We start from the raw sequence: 17,600 nt of genomic DNA, 5'->3' as shown, positions 1-17,600 counted from the left end.
AAGGATGGAGGATAGGGATAAAGAGGAGCCTATAATTCTCATTACAAAATAGTTATGTTTTTGTATATTCATTAGAAAATATTTTGGGGGCTGGGTGCGGTGCCTCACACCTGTAATTTCAGCTCTTTGGGAGGCTGAGGCAAGAGGATCACCTGAGCCCAGGAGTTTGAGACCAACCTGAGCAACATGGCCAAACCTCGTGTCATTCATACATACATAAATATTATTATTATTATTATATTAGCAGCCAGGCATGGTAGCACATGCCTGTGATCCCAGCTACTTAAAAGGCTGAGGGGAAGGGATCTCTTGAACCCAGCAGTTTGAGGTTTCAGTGGCCATCATTGTGCCACTGCACTCCAGCCTGGGCAACAGAGTGAAACTCCGACTCAAAAAAAAAAAGAAAAAACATTGTTGGTATAAGCATAGTATATTTTATTTGTTTGACTTTTGGTAAATATGATTATCGTTTTCTCACTTTTGTCTAGGAAGTTTATCGGAATTCTATGCCAGCTTCCAGTTTTCAGCAGCAGAAACTTCGAGTCTGTGAAGTCTGCTCTGCCTATTTAGGTCTTCATGATAATGACAGACGACTGGCTGATCATTTTGGGGGTAAACTACACCTGGGATTTATTGAAATAAGAGAGAAGCTTGAAGAATTAAAGGTACATTGGTAAATTAATACTCCTCACTTTATCCTGTTTAACCACTTGTTTTTTTTTATCTGTATCAGTTGTCTTTTTGTACAATATTCTTGATTGTGATTAAGTTCTATTTAGTATCTTAACAATTCATACTGAATTCAGAGTGGTTTCTAAACTAATTTTTTATACAGAGTTGGCTAAATTTTTCATTGTTCTTTCAATAAGGTCACTAATAATATTTAATATAATAATTATAGAAAGATTGAGACTATGAGCCCAATATTTATTTGAAATATTTTGCAGGTCTTCACTGAATGACAAGCTTGTGGAACCCCTAGTTTTATGTTTCTGCCTCCATTCAGAAAAGACTTAGGATGAAATCTATATATTAAGAAAAGGACAGTCACTGTTACCTAAATTTGTAGGCCATTGTGAAAAAGGCAACACAGATTTTACTCATCTCTTCAGTTCTTTTGAGGGGATAACCAAAAAGAAAAATTTGGAGGTGTTTCTGAAGTGGTAAAGATGAGGCTGTTTTAGTGGATATAATCTATTTTACTTTTAAATGGCTGTAGCTAGTCTTTTATAAATTGTGACATTGTGGCATTTTGTCATGAATTGAGGACTAGCTCAAAGATGAGAAATACTGGATAGTCATTTTCTATGTAATTATTATCACTGGAATTAACCCAAGATCCATTTAAAATAATGTGGAATCAGAAAATGCCTAGAAACATCTCCATATTGGCAGGTAACCATGAGAGCTCCTTTCATTATTCTGAGTAGCTAGGATGATCTCAAGTTTTAAAATGAGTTTCACTGTAGCAAATGACTGGGCTTCAGGTTAAAACTCAGAAGTGGTACCTACTTGGGAATCTTTGCATAAACAGATCTAGCAACAGAACTCTAGTGTTTTACTCATATCTTTATTTTTTATTTTTGAGTCAGAGTCTCACTGTCACTCAGGCTGGAGTGTAGTGGCACACTCATGGCCACCACAGCCTCGACCTGCTGGTCTCAGGCGATCCTTCTACCTCAGCCTTCCAAGTAGTTGGAACCACAGGCGCATGCCCAGCCTATCTTTTGATTTATTGTAGAGACAAGGTCTCCCCAGGTTGCCCAGGCTGGTCTCGAACTCCTGGGCTCTGACAGTCCACTCGCCTCTGCCTCCCAAAGTGCTGGAATTACAGGTGTGAGCCACCATGCCTGGCTGCTCCTATCTTTAAAAGCAACAGAACCAGGGTGGTAATTGGAAGTGACAGAAGACATTTCCATGTTAGAAATCAAAGGGTGCGTGAAAACTTATATTTTATAATGGTTGATTTTTTTTTTTTAACAATATAATGCTGGAAAATGTTTCCAGCAGAAAAATCTTGTAGAATTGATTTTGAAATGTCATTAAAAAGTCATGGAGAAATGCGAAATTTTACAAATTTTTCACAAAATGGGGAGAGATTTTTGGAAAGCAGATTTGTAAGCCAATGATTATACCCGGTAAAATTTCAACTTGAACTATGATTAAGCAGATTCTGATGACAATTGACCTGATATTAGAGACCAGATAATGATAACATTTAGGGTTAAACTGATTAAGAATGGATCCAGTAAATATGCTCATTTATTATCATTTTCAAGAGAGTTGTCGCTGAGAAGCAGGAGAAAAGAAACCAGGAACGTCTGAAACGACGAGAAGAAAGGGAGAGAGAAGAAAGAGAGAAACTGAGGAGGTATGAAGTACTGGCCTAAATATTTGAAGTTGAGCCTCCTTGTTCTAGAAAAAGATGTGATTGATATAAAATTTTAGAGAGTAATGCAATAGTCACACAATTTGGAATATTTCTGTTTACTTTTAAAAAATGTTACTATGCAAATTACACAAATATGTAATTATATAAGTATCTTAATCTTGACCATTTAACTGAAAGTGATTTCCTCCAAAATGTGTAGAAGAGTGAATAAAAAATGCCTCATATCTTCATGTCTTATAAGATTTATAGCAAAACCTGTTTCTAGCCTTCTGATTTTTCATATTGGCCTACATTTGTGCCAGGTTGCCATAGAACTATTTGCTTTTATGATATGTTTTATACTTGTTAAAAAGTTTGAAGCCGGGCTCGGTGGCTCAGCCTGTAATCCCACGCCTTTGGGAGGCTGAGGTGAGTGGATTACCTGAGCCTGTGGGTTCGAGACCTGCCTGGGCAGGCAAGACCTCATCTCTACAATAAATCAAAACATTAGCCGGGCGTCGTGGCGCACGCCTGTAATTCCGGCTACTTGGAAGCCTGAGGCGGAAGGATCGCCGGAGCCCAGCAGGTCGAGGCTGTGGTGGCTGGGAGCGGCCACTGCACTCCAGTCTGGGCGACCGAGTGAGACTCCAACTCAAAAAAAAAAAAAAAAAAAAAAGTTTGAGGGTTTTTTTTGTTTTGTTTCATTAATTTTTTTTTTTTTTTAAAAGATTGAACTGTGGTTCTTTATCTCTTCAATTCTAGGAGCCATAAATCATTTTAAAAAGTAATATATGTATTTATTTAGAGACACGGTCTTACTCTGTTGCTCAGGCTGTAGTGCAGTGGTGTGATCTCGGCTCACTGCAGCCTCGACCCCCTAGGCTCAAGTGACCCCCTCACCTCAGCTTCCCGGGAGCTGGGACTACAAGCACAAGCCATCACCCTTGGCTATTTGTTAAAGATTTTTTTGTAGAGAGGATGTCTCACTGTGTTGCTCTCCAGGTCTCGAACTCCTAGGCTCAAGGGATTCTACCCCCTTGGCCTCCGAAAGTACTGGGATTATAGGCATGAGCCACCACGCCCAGCCTATTAATTTAGTAATAGCTAAATGTATATAATTCTGCTTATAGTAATATTTATTAATTGAAAAAATCTTACAATGTTTTATATTTAGAATGTCTGAACGTTATTCTGAGTCACTTTTATCCTTTGGCAACTAAAATCACATATAATGGTGACAACAGTTTGTGTTACCTTTATAACTTCTTTAACAACTTTGGGATGGGCAGGCATATCACAAAGGATTTGCCTGTAGTTCTAATTAATAGTGTTCCCTTAATTGCAGTACACACCTGAAATTTAAATACCTTCTCTGCAGAGTTAGCAGATGTGCTTAAGTTAATTAAAACCTTTTATTAATTTTTTTTTTGGAGTCATGCTCTCATTCTGTCACCCAGGCTGCATTGCGGTAGCATGATAACAGTTCACTATGGCCTTAACCTCCTGGGCTTGGGCAGTCCTTGCACTTCAGCCTCCTGAGTAGCTAGGACTATAGGTGTGCACCACCTTACCCAGCTAACTTCTTTTTATTTTATTTTTTGTAGGATGAAGTCTTGCTGTGTTGCCCAGGCTGATCTTAAATTCCTGGGCTCAAGCAATACTACCATCTTGGCTTCTGAAAGGACTGGGATTATAGGAGGGAACTACCACACCTGACCCTAATTAAAGCCTTTCGTGGCTGTGGCTGGGCTTGGTGGCTCAACCTGTAATCCCAGCACTTTGGGAGGCCGAGGCGAGTGAATTGCCTGAACCTACAGGTTCAAGACCCACCCGGGCAACTTGACAAGACCTCATCTCTACAATAAATCAAAAACTAGCTGGGCATGGTAGCCATGCACCTATAGTTCCAGCTACTTGGAAGGCTGAGGCAGAAGAATCACCGGAGCCCAGCGGGTCGAGGCTGCAGTGGCTGTGAGTGTGCCACTGCACTCCAGCCTTGGCGACAGAGTGAGACTCCAACTCAAAAAAAAAAAAGCATTTCATAGTATGTGAGTAGGTTATGCTAACTTCCTCCATGCTTTGAGCATGTCATACGCAGTCTTTTAAGAAGTTTAAACAGACTTCATTTGTGTTATATGGCTTGTAACAGGTAATCTGTTTGCACAGATTGACAAAATAAAACAAAGTTATGTGTAGACATTGCTTCTTGTTAGGGGAAGTGATTCAGTCCTCCATTGAGAGATACTTTTCTTCATTTACCGTAAATTTTACATCAGAGATTTTATCTCCTTGCTCTTTTGTGAGCAAGAATGCTAAGTCCTTCTGTTTACTTTTAAAAAATGTTACTATGCAAATTACACAAATATGTAATTATATAAGTATCTTAATCTTGACCAGTTAACTGAAAGTCGGTATTCTAGTATTTGAGATAGTTTAATAATGGCATTTTAAATAACATCTTAAGTCTCAATTTAAGATTCAATTGAGATAAAGTCAAATGAGAACAAAAAATCTGAGTTTCCAGTCAGTAACAAGTTAAAAAAAAAATAAGTTCTTTGCAGGACTACATATTCACATTTGTAGATAACAAGAAAGTATCTTACTACTTTACTAACGGGCAAGTTTCTTTTGACAGTCATTATAAAATGTAACTTTGTTTCAGAAATGTTTAGAAAAATGGTTGACTCTGTGAACTTAATGAAATATAATTAATTATGGAAGATGAGGAAATTAGAAGCTAGGGTAAACAAGATGGAATTATTACTGTGGTGTTGAAAGGATAACTACAAAAAAATCACATTCATTTACTGGGTGTTTATTGTATGCCAGGCACTGTACTAAGGAGTCTATCCATATTTATCTAATCTTTCCAGCCCCCACCCCCAGTGAAACTTATATTACTATCCCTCTTTTGCCATTGACAGACTAAGCCAAGGGAAGTTGTATAATGTATCCAAGTAACACAGATGGTGAGTGGTAGACCCAGAGGTAAAACTCACATCATCCACAAAAATGTCCTGCTAACCATAATATTAACTGTGACTTTTTATTGAGCATTAACTGTGTGCTAGGAAAGTGAAGAGTACATTATATAAAGAGTATCTTATTTCCTGCAAAGAAGCAGATGTTGGTAGATTGAGTTGGGTGTCTAGGAATTATTGTATGAGTTTGTAGCCCCAGAGTGTATGCATTTCAGGTGACAGAAATTATACTCTGACAGAAATTATACTCTGTTCTTACAAGGGAGAAAAGAAAAGACATATTAAAAAATGTTTTCCAAGCTGGGAAGTGGTTTCTGGGGAATTAAGAAGTTGTGACGTTTGGGTTGAGCATCTTGAATCCAAAAATCTGAAATCCAGCAAGCCCCAAAATCTGAAACTTTTGAGGTGCTGACACAATGTTCAGAGGACATAGTCACTGGAAGATTTTGGTTTTCAGATACAGGGTGCTCAACCGAAAAATTATAACGCAGATGTTTCAAAATTTGAAAAAAATCCATAATCCAGAATACTTGCAGCATTTCAAAGAAGGGATACTCAACCTGTACTGTGATTTAGTCTCTCAGAAGCATGTTCTTTAAGAACTAGGTATCCTGAGTTTAAGGGCAACCTGGCAAGGTGGGGAAATTTGTAGAGTTTGTGGTTCATTTGGAATAATTTATGTGCATAAGTACATGTCTTATATTTATAAATTAATTTTAAAAATAGAAATCAGGAAGAATACAGTTTAACATTGCAGGGTTATTTATTTATTTATTTATTTATTGTCACTTTTCTAAAAATAGATATTCTTTTTTTAGGTCCCGATCACATAGCAAGAATCCCAAAAGGTAGGTGTTATATAAGACAGGTATAAGTAGTGAAGCTGGTTTTTTCAAAGGTAGTTTTAATACATTAAATATGTTTTAGAAATTAATGAGATTTAATTTTATAGTTCAATTTTGACCATTGCCATTTGAGAAGATACTTAAAAGTCAGAACGTGCTCATGAATTGTAATAATTTCATCAGCATAAAATTATATACAGTGCTCACACCTATAATCCCAGCACTTTGGGAGGCCGAGGTGAGAAAATTGCCTGAGCCTACAGGTTCAAGACCAGCCTGGGCAACTTGGCGAGACCTTATCTCTGCAATATGTCAAAAAGTTAGCTAGGCATAGTGGCACATGCCTGTAGTTCCAGCTATTTGGAAGGCTGAGACAGAAGGATCCCCTGAGTTCAGCAGGTCAAGGCTATGGTGACCGTGAGCGTGCCACTGCACTCCAGCCTGGGAGACAGAGTGAGATTGCAACTAAAGAAAAAAATGTTCTAAGATAGTACCTGTTGGAAATATAAGTAGTGTAACTAGTTGGGCACATTTTTGAATGAGTGATCCAGTTTGGGTTACGGGAAACTAAATCTTTAGTATATGCTCTACTCTTGACTTTATATAAATTTATTACTGATTTTTTTTGTATAGTCTTCACAGAAAGTAAGGAAAAGATAGTATTTTCTTTTTACTTTCAGCATTCAGTTACTTGATACATTTTTTTCTGAGAATAGTACAGAAATGTGTTCTACTTAATTATTCTTAGTTTTTCACTTGCCAGTCGTTGAACTTTACTTCATTCATCTCCACCTAGAATGCCCTTTCTCATTCTTTTCTGAATCCTGCCATTTCTCTTGTTCAGATTATACCTTCTTTTTTAATCTTCTGAGTATTCTAAACTCTAGGGAGTATTTCCTGTGAACTTTTACTTAAAATATAGAGCATTTATTGTTATGAAAGAAAAACCTTCTGTTTCTATTAGCTGCCTCTTAGTTCTTTTTTTTTGGAGTTGGAGTCTCACTCCATCGCCCAGAAAGAGGCTCCCGTCCACCGCAGCCTCGACCTGCTGGGCTCCGGCGATCCTTCCGCCTCAGTCTTCCAAGTAGCTGGAATTACAAGCATGCGCTACCACGCCTGGCTGTTTTTTTGGTTTATTGTAGAGATGAGATCTTGCTGCCCCAGGCGGGTCTCGAACCCGTGGGCTCAGGCAATCCACTCACCTCAGCCTCCCAAAGGCACGGGATTACAGGCTGAACCACCGAGCCCGGCTTCTTTTTATAATCTTTCAGTGGTATTTTTGCCTAAAACACTAAGAAACGAAAAGACATTAATAAATGGGACCAATTGTGTCAGCTAATTTATCTTGTTATTAGTTTCTTGCATTCAAGATGAGAAGTAGAAACATTAAATTATGATACTGCTCTTCTTTGCCGCTTGATTAATACAAGATGGTACCTTTGTTGAAAAGCTAACGTATTTGTACATAGACCATAAGGTCTCATTCTGTCACCCAGGCTGAAGTGGATTGGTAGGGTATTAGCTCATTGCAGCCTCTACGTCCTGACCTCAAGCCACCTCCTGCCTCATTTCTAGTCGCTAGGACTACAGGCATGCACTACCATGCCTAGCTAATTTTTTTACTTTTATTTTTTTAGAGATGAAGGTCTCACTGTGTTTCCCAGGGTAGTCTGGAACTCCTGGTCTCAAGTGATCCTTCTTCCTCAGCCTTTCAGAGTGCTGGCATTACAGATGTGAGCCACCATACCCAGTGAACATAGAACATCTTTAGACATTTGGACCAGGAATGAGATTTCTACTCTTGTAGTCCTGTTACCACGATATTATGATAACCTCTTAAATGACCTCCTTATTTTATGCTTGCCTGCTCTCCTTCTTAAATGACCTCCTTATTTTATGCTTGCCTGCTCTCCTTCTTCACCTCATTCTGCTTTCCACATGTCAGCCAGAATGAACCCTTTAAAAAAAATGAAATTCGTCATGTCAGCCCTCTGTTTAAACCTTGCAAAGGTTTCTTATCTCATTCACAGGAGTTGTTCTTACCATAGCTTTTAAGTAGGGTGACCATATAGCCCAATCTGCCCTGGGGTACTTCTGGTTATGTCTCTTGCCTCAGAATATTTACTAATAACCTCCCATTTCACTCTATATAACTTATTCAGAGCCTCCTGGTTTGAATGATAAAATATTTGATCATCTTGCCTGTGAGACCTGATGTTGCTTCCAGCCAATATGGTCTTCTCTATTCCTTCAACATGCTGAGCTCTCTTTACTTCAGGTCTTTGCATCTGTGTTCCCCTACCTGAGCTGTCTTCTCTAAGATGGCTGGTCCACTTACTTCTTTACTTCTTTTCACTTTGCTTAGATGCCATTCTGTCAGAAAAGACTTCCCTGCCTCTTCTGTATAAAATGTTGCCACCCATTTCTCTATCCATTTTTACCCTACTTAAGCTGTCTTTTTTTTTTAACCATTTGAAATTTTTATTTACTTCCTACATAATCTGTAAAGACCCTTTTCCAGAATATAAGCACTGTGAATTCAGGGACTTTATTTTATTTACTTCTCAATCTCTCTAGTACCTAGAACAGTATTAAAGGTACCCAGTAAATATTTTTTGGTTGAATGAATACTTATCTCAGATTTAATGAATAATATTACACATTGGAAGAAATATAATGTATAATAGTTAAAATGAGCGGTTAAACAAAATATCATTTGATAAAACTCATTGAAAGAGTTTTATGTGGACATGGTAGCTCACACCTGTAACCCTAGCACTTTATGAGGCAGCGGCAAAAGGATTGCCTGAGCCCAGGGGTTCAACACCAGCCTGGGCAACTTGGCAAGACCTCATCATCTCTACAATAAGTCAAGAAATTAGCTAGACGTGGTGGCATGTGCCTGTACTTCCAGCTACTTGGAAAGCTGAGGTGGAAGGATCGCCTGAGCCCAGCAGGTCGAAGCTGTGATGACCTTGAACGTACCACTGCACTCCAGCCCAGGTGACAGTGTGAGACTCCAACTCAATAAAAAAAAAGAAAGGAAATATATTTAAAAAGAAAAAGAAAGAGTTTTATAACTTCTTTTTGGAAATATTCTATTCACTTTTAGAAAAATATTGTTGACCAGTGGTTGATGCTAAGTCTGTTACATTCATTTTTCTTTAACTATAATGTTAACATAAGCTGGAAGCTTTAAACTTAATTTATTGAAAAAAATTATTTGAAAATAACTCAGTTTGTAAACTATCTCATCTGTATAATACACCCTACTTACTGTATATCAAATTATGAGAAAATATCACATTCTTAAAGTGACTTAAAATTTCAACAGCTTTATTGAGGTATAATTTACACTGTGCCATAAGATCTATCCATTTCAAGTGTACAAGACAGTGATTTTTCGTAAATTTAAAGTTGTGCAACTATCACCATAATCCATTTGAGAACATTTTCATTGTTTTTTTTTCCTTAAGAGACAGAATCTTTCTATGTTTCTCAGACTAGAATACAGTGGCTTTATAATAGCTCATTGCAGCCTTGAAACTCCTCACGCCTTAGCCTCCCAGGTAGCTAGGGGACTACAGGCATGCACCATCATGTCCAGCTAATTTTTAGATTTCTTATAGAGACGGGGTCTCACTATTTTGAACAGACAGGTCTTGAACTTTTGGGCTCAAGCAGTCCTCCTGCCTCAGCTTCCCAAAGTGTTATTAGTATTGCAGGCATGCACTAGCATGCCCAACTAATTTTTAAATTTCTTACAGAGATGGGGTCTCACTCTGTTGTACCAACTGGTCTCAACAGTTCTGCCTCAGCTTCCCAAAGTGTTGAGATTGCAGGCTTGAGCCACCATGCCTGGCCTTTCATCATTCTTTTTTTTTTTGAGTTGGAGTCTCACTCTGTTGCCCAGACTGGAGTGCAGTGGCATGCTCCCAGCCACCGCAGCCTTGACCTGCTGGGCTCCGGCGATCCTTCCACCTCAGTCTTCCAAGTAGCTGGAGTTACAGGCACGCACACCACGCCTGGCTAATTTTTGATTTATTGTAGAGATGAGGTCTCACCAAGTTGCCCAGGCGGGTCTCGAACCCTCAGGCTCCAGCAATCCACTCACCTCGGCCTCCCCAAGCGAGGGATTACAGGCTGAGCCACCGATTCCAGCTTCATCATTCTTAAAGTGACTCTTTTTAACAAAGTTGCTTGCCTTTCTTTTTCCTTGTTTTCTGTCGGTCTTTATGTCCTCTGTGTGCCGTTTTCATTCTTACCACACAGGTTGGTTTGCAACTTGGTCAAGACCACAGAAGTATCATTCTTTCTGGTTTCTTCAAAATGTTTTCCTTCTCTACTCCTATGTACTCATTAGAAATACATTTTTTGCCACTTACAGTTCTCTAAAATGATTTTTGCATTTTTTTTCTCCCAAAGTATGTGCTCCTTGAATACAGAACTGTCTTACTGTGTTTTGATTACACTGCAATTAGGCATGCACATTGTGGGCATTCAAAATTTATTTCTGTTATAATTGAGAAAGATAGTAATTTATTGAAAACAGTATTCTTTCTCATGCCTCTTTTCCCTCCTATCCGTGCCTATCAAGTACATAATTCATTTCTAAAGAATGTTAAAATCTAAATTTAAATGAAATTAAATTCATAAGGCATCTAAGTAATACAATCCCTGGCATAAAGTACTAGTACAAATGTTTCCTTCATTTTTTTTTGTTACTGTTTTTAGAGACAGTCTCACTTTGGAGTGAGTCTTACTTAGGCTGGAGTGGCTTACTGTGGTCTCAAACTCATGCACTTATATAATCCCCCTGCCTTAACCTTCTGAGTAGCTTGGACTACAGGCATGTGCCACCACACCTGGCTGGTTTTTATTTTTTAGAGATAGGAACTTGCTGTGCTGCCCAGGCTGGTCTTGGACTCCTGGGCTCAAGTGATCCTCCTACCTTGCCTCCTTCCATTTGGTTCCAAGAATATGTTTGGTATCAATTTATACAAGACTCATCTACCTCTGATATTCGTGTTTTAATTTTTATTTTAAGTTCTGGTATTTAGTTAATAACACTCCAGCTTTTTAGTTGACTTGGAATAGAATAGGCATTAAGGAAGGCTACTGAAAACTAGTTTCTCTTTGTAGAAAAGACTTTAGTAAATACTATACTGATGAAAGCTAAAAACAAAATCAAATCTTACCTTGTAGATCCAGGTCCAGAGAGCATCGCAGACATCGATCTCGCTCCATGTCACGGGAACGCAAGAGGAGAACTCGATCCAAATCTCGGGAGAAACGCCATCGCCACAGGTCTCGCTCTAGCAGCCGCAGCCGCAGCCGCAGCCACCAGAGAAGTCGGCACAGTTCTAGAGATAGGAGCAGGGAACGATCCAAGAGGAGGTATTGATGTGTCAATCAGAGGATATGGAGCTACCTTGACGTTTTAGTGTTGTTTATGTTTACTTGTGTTACTTATATTTACATTATTGATTTGAAACTTGCATCTGGTAATATGTACACATTTGTGTGTGGGTGTATAACACTTTTTTTGTGATTGATTGTATGGGTAGTTCTGAAAGAATATACTTATGAGCCAGAGCAAGAAATTGGAACTGATATGTGCAGAGATTATGCTTTTCTCGGCTTAGTGTGTCTTGGAAAAAAGTTATGTACAGGCAAATAATTTTAAGTACCAATACTGTTAGCAAACTAGGGGCTCTGAAAAGTTCTTTTATTAAAAGACTTGTTTAGTTTTGTTTGATTTATTGTTTTCCAGACTTATTTGAGCTGATGTACTTCTTCAGAGCAGACACATTCTAGTATATTCTTGTTTAATCTGTGCTATATATAACATATTGTTATATACCTTTAGCTTGGCAGGGCGGATTCAGAATCTTAAGGAAGCTACAGGACTTCCTTGGTATGATGAAAAAACTCAAAAGGTGCAGACACAGGGTAGGGTATGTTAAGGACTTGAATATCTATTGGGAACAGACAAAGGATTATAATGTGGTAGAGTTTAGCACTCATAGTCTATATAGACCAAACTCCCAAAACTACTCAGGTCACATGATGGCTCTTAAAACAGGTAATTTCTATGTAATGTAAGCCATGTTTAAAATTGCTTTTTTCTTGATAACTATTCTTAGCATATGTATGATAAACATTTTTTGAGTGCCTAGTACCTACTAGTCTTATGTTTTCTATGGAGTAATCTATATAAAGTCCATAATAGAACCCACAGAAAGCTGTTAAACTCTTTCCATTTTTTTGACTCTCAACTATCCATTCCAGGAAATCACTTATAAGCTGAGATTATTAATAGGCTTTCAATCAGTATTTTATTTCTTATATTCTGATCTTGTTCTCAGTTGTCCTTAAGGTGACTCTAATCAGTAAGAATTGTATACTTTGTACTGTACTAGACTTAGTAAAAAATAGCAAAGAAATATAACAGTTGAACAATTTTAAGTTGCTCTAAGTATCCTATATGAGTTAGAATACAGAATCGACATATTTGACAATAATTAGACTGGTGTAAGGCTACACATGAAGTGCTAAACTATGTATCATCAAGAGTTTAGATGAGGGAAATACCAGAGTAATAAAAAACAGCTTCGGTCAATAAAACTTGGATAAAATGGGTATGATTTGAACAGGTAGAATCAGCTTAGAAAAAGATATTTCATGTAGAGTGACTATCATAGGTGAATGCAGAGAATGGGCAGGGAATTTGTAAGGAACAATGATTTGTAGGACACTTGTCTCATACTCTTGAAACTGTATTTTGGGGGCCACCCTCAGTGCACTGTTCAGAAATAAGCATTTTTTAAAAGTTCTCCTTGAGTCTTACCTGCACGCTAAATTTTGCATATCATCATGCTTGGTGATGGAAGGTTTACGCAGTGTCTTGAGTCGCCTGCCCAGCTGTCATTGTTTTTAGTGTTGGTCACCTCTTAAATGTCTTTATTGGTGGTGGTGGTGATGGTGGTGGTGATGGGAGGGATGGGCATGAAGTCCCCTCGTTCTGAGACTGTGTTATCTTAGTTCCTTCTCTGATGCTTCTTGCATTTATGAAGTTGTATAGGAAAGTTTTCCACCATACTCCATGATGCCCCCCACATCTAAGATGTCAACATGTTCATAAAGAGGATTATTTTTGTAAAACTATTAAAAATTTTGCTTTTCTCAAGAACACTTTTCCATCTTTGAATACCAGTTATTCTCTTTTAAAGCATCATTCTTTGTTTTTACTAAAAGTTAACAAATAATTGCTGTTAAAACCTATATGTTATATACTAAATATAAGATAACATCAAGCTATTGCTACACATTTGTGTTTAATTTTTCAAAGTAAAGGTTCTAATTAAAAGCCTTTTTTTGTTTTGCTGTTCTCCTGACCCTACTGTGAAATCTTGGTCTCTGATGTAAGTAGATTGTCTGGTGACCTTTTCCTGGCATAGTTTCTTTGCATAAATTAGGACCATTTGCATCTTTCTGCTGTTTGCTCTGTTCAGATATGTATAGTGCAGACCTCAGATTCAGACTACTTGGATTCATTGGCCTTGGCCGAGTAATTTAATTATCCCACCATCTTTCCCCCATCTGTTAAATAAAACTAGTAAGAGTACCTGCTTTATTAGGATTATTGGTAGTTTAAGGCAAATAGTGTATGGAAACTGCTTATGTGTGGGGCATTGTAATGTCTTATAAAACATTTGTAGGACACTTGTCTCATAGTTTTTTTTTTAGTTATTATTACTGACCTCTGGCACTTATGAGCATCTAGTATCCTTAGTCTAGATATCATTTCTCTTTTCATATTCTCTTCCTATAAAGGGCCTGGATAGGGGTAGTGTAGACGAGCAATCACTAAACTTGCACTGTGTGATTTTTTTTTTTAACACATAGTTTTAAAATTAAGTTTACTACAACCTTAAGTAGAATGTTCCAAGTTAACATTATTTAATCTTTTGATCTTTTTTGCTTAACTGTATTTCTAAAACCGGGTACAGATCTTTTTGTGGTTCATAAGCGTGATGATTGAGTGTTCATGCTCTTGTGTGAGATGTGCCTCCCTTGAGCCTTGTTATGACGTTGACACATTATCCATCTGATGTGGGGGAAAACAACTGAGTACGGTAGTAGTTTTTATTTTTCCCTGAAAGTATTACTTATTCAAATTGTTGGCAGTGCTTCAGATCCTAATTCTGAACATGGGTCAAGATCATTATGTAAAAGCACTGTGTCATCCATAAAGAACCACATATACATGTATGCTGTTGATTCGTTCCAGGTGTTGAAAGCATAGAAGATTTCACATTTTTTCTGATCCTATAATACCTTTTGGTTTTCCCTAATTGAATCTCTGATAGGAATTTGTTATTATTTACCTTTTTTATTAAAATTGAGTATAGGCATGGAGAAGGTAGTCAGAAAGTTATGATTAATCAAGATTTATTATAATGTGAGTCTCTTCCTCTGTCTTCTGGTTGGTTTTTTTTTCCCTGTCGGTTAGAATAAACTAAGGAGGAGTAAAGCACATTTTAAAAATAATAAATGGTTTCCTATAGGAGATAGCCTATGAAAAAATAATAAATAGTTATTTAAAGCCATGTTATTATTGAGTAGTTCTCTTATCTGACTCAGGTGTTGGCAAACTGTTGCCTGTTGTTGTACAGCCAGCAAGCTATGGATGGTTTTTATATTCTTAAAGAGCTGGTAAAAAAGAAAAAATGGAAGAAGACTACTGCAGAGGATTTATGTGACCTGCAGTACCACAGACATTTGCTATCTGCCCAGATAGCAAATGGAAAAAGTTTGCTGACTCCTGTTCTAAATCATTTAAAACTTTGATATTTTCACTTTTTAAAGCTGTTATCTATATATTATTTTTATATTAAAGACTTTTTTTTATGAATTGGAGAAGCTTTGTGATTGAGGTGATGAGAGAGCATCCAGTAAGAAGTTATTTTAGCTTATGCCTTTGACCCTCAGCTACTTATTTTCACCATCTTGTTTGGGTACCCTTATCAACTATAGTAGTGATCTGTTTTGTCAGGAAGCTGACTTCTCTGTCTTGGTGTATTTCTAGATATCTACAGCTATCAGTAGCTTAACATATTTATCCTATTCTTTCATTTGGATTTTTGGGTTTCCCAACATATTTTGCTCCTCAAATTAATATTTTTCAGATCCTCAAAAGAAAGATTCAGAGACCAAGACTTAGCATCACGTGACAGAGACAGGAGTTCAAGAGACAGATCACCTCGTGACAGAGATCGGAAAGATAAGAAGCGGTCCTATGAGAGTGCTAATGGCAGATCAGAAGACAGGAGAAGCTCTGAAGAGCGCGAAGCAGGGGAGATCTAACTAGCTGTGTACATATCTTCAACCCTTAAGCTTCCTATGGAGTTACACACTATTGGTTAGTTCACAGCTGTTCAGGGGGACAGTGAGCAGATCCAGACATCGATCCAGCTAGGCTTAGATGTACAGTATCGAACTTGATCTGAACTGAACCTGTTTTCTTTGATGAAGCCTAAAACTACATCCATAGTTTCTGGTGAACCTGAAATACAATTCTGCAAGTACAGTTTTATATAATACACTGATCTCTATTCTTTCAAGTAGGAGTGATAGTGAACAAATTGTGTTACTTGCCTTAGGGTTTGTTGAACATTTGTAAAATGCTGTCTTCCTAGCCCATACAGCAGCAGCTTTGGGAATTTTTCTTTTTAATTCTTCCTCTGACTTTTGTATCCCCTAATACCTGTACCCTCCAATTATAAGAGAAATGGGGCAGGGAAGCAATATAGCTTCTGTTCTAAGGCTCTATTCCCATTATTAATTACTAGCTGATTACAGTTCAGAGCATTTATACTGGAATGTGTGCTGGAGAAATTTAAAATACTGGCTTTTGTTGTTGTTGTTGTTTAATGGTGCCTATTTAGAGTTGGAAATTGAACAGCTGTTGCATTACATACTTTTGCTTTTTTATTGAAATTTTGAAATCAAATTTGTCTTGAGATTTTTCTGTTCTACTGAATTGCTATGTTCAGGATGTTCTGAGGGGGTGGGGGCAGGGACGCTTTCGTAATAAGCACTTTTTGTTTTATTTTGTGTGTGTGGAGTATAAAGGCTACACCCTTATTGTAAAAAATAATAATAAAGTGAAAGAAACAATCACCGCCACCATTATTAAACTGTAACTTGTCTAGTAAATTGTCACTAGAATTATTTGCTGTGGGCATTTCCTCTGTTCTGTTACATCATTAACAGTGCCTTCCTGTGCAAGGCACCAATGGAAGTACATACTTGCAGAGATTCCGGATGAACTTGCTCCGCCGGGGCCCTGGCTGACTATTCCAGCTGCTTCAGGGTTGTCTGTAACAACGCTATAGAGAAGGACTGGACCTGCAGAAGAAATTGGTATATTTTGTTTTTGTTTTATTCTCATTTAACAAACCTAAATAAAGACAGTGTATGTAACAAACATCATGAGACTTAAGTTTCTGCATTGAAGCTGTATCTCCACTAGTGACTTAGGCTGAAGTCAGCGGGAGTCACTTGTGATTCTGGAAAATTTGAGGAGCAAAAATTCATTAGGTAATGAAAGGAGTGTCTGTAAGTATAGTTAACTAAGGTCACCTCTCAAGACCTGTTTATGTCTTTGGTCCCCAAATTTCACAGTTTTGATGTGACAGAGGCATGTGGGCCTCTGTGAATGTGAATGGGAAACTAAGACCATTCTAAGTGATGCCAGATTTACATCAAAAAGGGACACACACTCATCAAGTTACCAAATTACTAAACTAACTATGCCTCACTAACACTGAAGGATTTCTGCCATATTTGGTTCCACACATGCAGTTTATACAGAGTTTAATCTGAGAGACCCATCTGTATCAATGGCCCATTTGCCTTCTTTTATTTTTGGTTGCTGAAAAATTATTTTATTTCTGGCAGTCTGTACTGTTCTCCTAAATCCTTACAAGCACTCACAAGGATGAGCTCCTAATGCAAGGAAGAATGTCTGGGACTTGACCCATTGTTAGTGGTGTATTTGGAGTGAGATATTGAACTCTAAAACATACTTTAAAAATATATTTGCACAATTAGAATTGAATACTTGCAGAAGTAACACGTCTGTATTATCAGTTGTGACTGCAGTTGTGATTTCTGGGTGGTATAAGCTGCCCCGCCACCAGCAGGAGAGTGACACCAGGAAACACCCCAGCCCAGGGTTGTGTGCAGTAGTGGAGCACTTGAGCTGCATGGTTCTGTGTTAACTGGTGACTGTAGTAGAAAGGATAACTAAGTTTAGTCATGGTTGCAAAAACATTTGATCCTCTGAGGAAGTTTTTACCTTCAGTAAGGCCTTCATTTTGCTGTCATCAAGCGTTC

At 37.8% G+C, this 17,600-nt stretch overlaps 1 protein-coding gene across 1 annotated transcript in view; it reads left to right on the top strand.

Annotated features, from left to right (window-relative positions):
• LOC103255522 (putative RNA-binding protein Luc7-like 2) overlaps window positions 1-16,691 on the top strand; it is a 66,284-nt gene extending 49,593 nt beyond the window's left edge. Inside the window, 6 exon segments of the mRNA XM_021710161.1 lie at window positions 489-665; window positions 2,280-2,371; window positions 6,171-6,200; window positions 11,403-11,594; window positions 15,389-15,552; window positions 15,555-16,691. Coding sequence (XP_021565836.1) covers window positions 489-665; window positions 2,280-2,371; window positions 6,171-6,200; window positions 11,403-11,594; window positions 15,389-15,552; window positions 15,555-15,595 — 696 coding nt within the window. The 3' untranslated portion in view covers window positions 15,596-16,691.
• The last annotated feature ends 909 nt before the right edge of the window (window positions 16,692-17,600 follow it).

Source organism: Carlito syrichta, unplaced genomic scaffold (genome assembly GCF_000164805.1).
Source record: "Carlito syrichta isolate Samal-C Ts95f unplaced genomic scaffold, Tarsius_syrichta-2.0.1 Scaffold288207, whole genome shotgun sequence".
Lineage (NCBI taxonomy): Eukaryota > Metazoa > Chordata > Mammalia > Primates > Tarsiidae > Carlito > Carlito syrichta.
The sequence above is the reverse complement of the archived record's forward strand: the minus strand, read 5'-3'. Positions and strand labels throughout refer to the sequence as shown.